The following is a 3,505-nucleotide window of genomic DNA, read 5'->3' as shown; positions in this document are numbered from 1 at the left end:
CTCCTCCTCCTCCTCCTCCTCCTCCTCCTCCTCCTCCTCCTCTACCATCCTCCCATCAACCACCACTACACATCATCTGTTTCCTCCTCCTCCTCAACCTTTCCTTCGTCTTCCTTCTCCTCCTCTCTACTGCCCTCTTTCTTACTCTTGCTCTTATTCTTCCTTCTACACGCCTTCGTTACACTCTCACTGTTGCAGTGTATTCCATCGATGGCGTATCTTGGTCGCAAGGTCACCATGAGCGGCGCCATGTTGATAGGCGGCGCTGCCTGCTTCGTCTTCGGATTTCTTCCAGGTGATTAGAGGCTTTCATGCAGAGATAGATAAAAATTGATATAGCAAATATACCTTTATTTATTTATTTATACACATGTGTATATACGTATATGTATATATATGTATAATATGGGTAATACACACATCCGCGTTCATATTCCGTACTTATATATTATAGCAACTCCTGTTGTCATTGTGTTTTCCAATACGTAATACTGACTATTGCTTACATAAGCGTGTATACAACCTTAATGTTGGCCACTGACCAAGCAATGTTCAACGAAATTTTATCCTTTTGGAGAAAAAGCCTTGTTAAGTATTGATATGATATCAAACATTGTCAAATAAGTGAAACAAGCGATTGTTTTCATATGCGCTTCACTACACACCTTTTCCCCACAAGGTCATCTTATGGTCGAAGTAAATTTCTTTGCTGCTGTAGTCCTTGGATTTCTTATCGTACCCCTCTCTCCATTGCACCCACGCATCGCCCTTTATTTGAAGCCGTACGCCTAAGTGAATAAAAATTCAGGAGGAGCTAGTGAATTACCACATGATATCGAGAAATACTATTGTATCAGAAGGCGGTGAAAACAAATCTTGAATAAAACCAAAATTAGGAGTGAATAAAAACAATTTTGTTTTTAATCAATCCTGATCATAGCGATAATAATATTCTCAGCGTGTGATACCAAAGGCCAACCTATACATGAGTGCCCCAGCCAATAGCCAGGAACCCGTTGTCAGAAACAAAATTTGTTTTAATATTAGCATTTTCTCGTAGACTGTTGCTGAAAACAGGACAAAGGTACGAGATTCTCATACGTAGGCCTAGTACATAGAGGTCCAGTCTTACATAAAATTTAATTTTTAGATAAATGTTAAGAGTAATTTTGTTTCTGACAAGTGACCCCCATATCATCATAATATAGGAGCCATAGTATAATGTATGACATTCTATACAATCTATTGGCAATGAATATACATGGCATTCTATCGTTATTACTACGTCACCTACTGGGAGTTACAGGTGCGTAGTTCATAAGACACATTATACATATATGCATGCGAAATTAGCATCTCTGCGCCTGTTTTGGGAAAGTGGCAAAAAGTGCACAAACACCAATAATGTAAACTTAAATGCAGTAAATAAAATGTAAGTAAATAAAAATGAATAAATAACTAAATAAATAAGTAAATAACTGAATAGTTAAATAAATAAATAAATAAATAAATAAATAAATAATACGAATAAACAAATAAACATATAAACAAACGACTACATAAAAATGTCACTGCCACTCTTACCTCTCATTTCAAGCGGGCTTTCTAGTTCGATGAGAACATGCCCGGAGATGACGTTACCGGCTTTATAAGCTGGTATCGTCTGCTGGGGCGACGTCTCCGATGCTGTCTCAGTCAGATTGATAGCAAACTGCTTCGGATGCATTACGATTACTAGTGCCGACTTTACATCGGGAGCGCATACATGCGTGCATGCAACTAGCGCTTGTATTAACGAGATGGGCGTGTAAGTAGGTGCGCGCTGACGTCACCGTTGTGTGCGACAAGTGTTGTTGTATCTCACAAGCGCGCGACGGAGTCTTCGTTCGTCTGCGTATCTCTGAACCGAACCTCGCGCGAGCGCGCGCTTCGCAACAGTTAATTCGAAAAGACGATAAATGGCCGCCGTCGCGCGTCCATGGGTTCATTATAAGCCGCTGCGCTTACATCACCATCAACAAACAAACTACAGAGCGGATAATCTATAGTAGTTGCTATGCATCAGTAACCTTCGCCCCTCCACCCTACCCCGTACGCAATCCTTGCTCTTTGGTATGCACTCTCACTTTCTGCGTGTGTGCGGCGCACTCGCTGCAAGCGGAAGCCCTATTCTAGGCACCGTAATCGATATCGTAGTCATAGCCACGTAGCGAGGAGATCGAAGAGCAAGGTACACGTACCCCGGTTGAGGCCAAACCACGTTACGTTACTGGTGTTAAACGTTTAACACGGCCTAGATCAACTTAAACGGCGAGGTAAATGTCAAATTAGCGGTATAGTGTTAATTATGGGGTAGCGTTGGAAATCTCCGCATAACGTGCATCGCACAATTTATATATGGGTATCATTTGAATCAACAGCATAGGAGAAATATTAGTAGGTGGCTAACATAAATACATCTCACTTATGTATTATCTGAATCTATTGTATAATGATAATATTAGTAGGTGCGTAATATGAATACATATCACATAGGCGTCATCAGAATCTATTGTTTAACGATAATATTAGTAGGTGCGTAATATGAATACATCTCACAAAGGTGTCATCTGAATATACTAAATATAGAACATATTAGCGAACAGCTAACTGAAAACCCGTACAAGATGAGAGTAGCTGAATAGAAATGGTTTATTTGTATACAGATTTAGAGAAAACGCAAACCGCTATGAAATATCAGCGAGGTTTCTTATACGTTCCATCGGACGAGTAGCTACTGCAAAAGTTTTCATAAATACCCAATCATTTTTACTCAACGATACACTCTCCATCAGGCGGTCTGGCAGCAAATTATCAGTAAACGTTAGGAGTACACACATGAAAAATAGACACATATATTTGTTTTCAATCTTTTATTGACTTTGTGTATACTGCTATTTCACACAAGGTGCATGTGGCTAAACCTCTTCCTTCGCGCTTACCCTCTCAATCTGTCTATCTACCTTCCTCGCTTTCTGCTCCATAGCCCCCATCTCTCTTTTCCCGTTCTCTCATTAGCTCTCATCAAACGCAAGCTATATTGTAATATACGATAAGGCACGACGATATATAGATGCAGAATAAACGCATTTACACGGCGTGCGTATGCTTTACGAAAAACCCTCGGTACTTTTTTCAATTAAATTGTGTTTTTTGTCCCGCTCGTGTATTTCCACCACCGGTGTCGTCGACGGCGTTGTTGTTGTCGTGGTTATTCTTTCTGAGGGCCGGCGGCACTCGTTCGTTTGCCGGTGAGCCGACTATTACAGGCACGCGTGCAAAAAGCCAAATATCCTTACCAAAGAATCCTTCAAATAATGCTTTCACCTGTCACGAGAAAAGCAAGGGGAAATGCTGATCAAAATAGATTTCACGTGGCCTTGATTCTGCTTTGTGGATTGCTCTGTAAAACTGGCTGTAGCACACTTACACACACACACACACACACACACACACACACACACAC

At 40.8% G+C, this 3,505-nt stretch overlaps 1 protein-coding gene across 1 annotated transcript in view; it reads right to left on the bottom strand.

Annotated features, from left to right (window-relative positions):
- Positions 1-2,690: 2,690 nt before the first annotated feature.
- Positions 2,691-3,505, bottom strand: part of LOC106814483 (arrestin domain-containing protein 3-like) — a 5,935-nt gene continuing 5,120 nt past the window's right edge. Inside the window, exon 6 of the mRNA XM_014818802.1 lies at positions 2,691-3,366. Within this exon, the coding sequence (XP_014674288.1) occupies positions 3,175-3,366 (192 nt within the window). The 3' untranslated portion in view covers positions 2,691-3,174. The remainder of the gene's footprint in view (positions 3,367-3,505) is intronic.

Source organism: Priapulus caudatus, unplaced genomic scaffold, assembly GCF_000485595.1.
Source record: "Priapulus caudatus unplaced genomic scaffold, Priapulus_caudatus-5.0.1 Scaffold26, whole genome shotgun sequence".
Lineage (NCBI taxonomy): Eukaryota > Metazoa > Priapulida > Priapulimorpha > Priapulimorphida > Priapulidae > Priapulus > Priapulus caudatus.
This window is presented reverse-complemented; position numbering and strand designations above follow the sequence as displayed.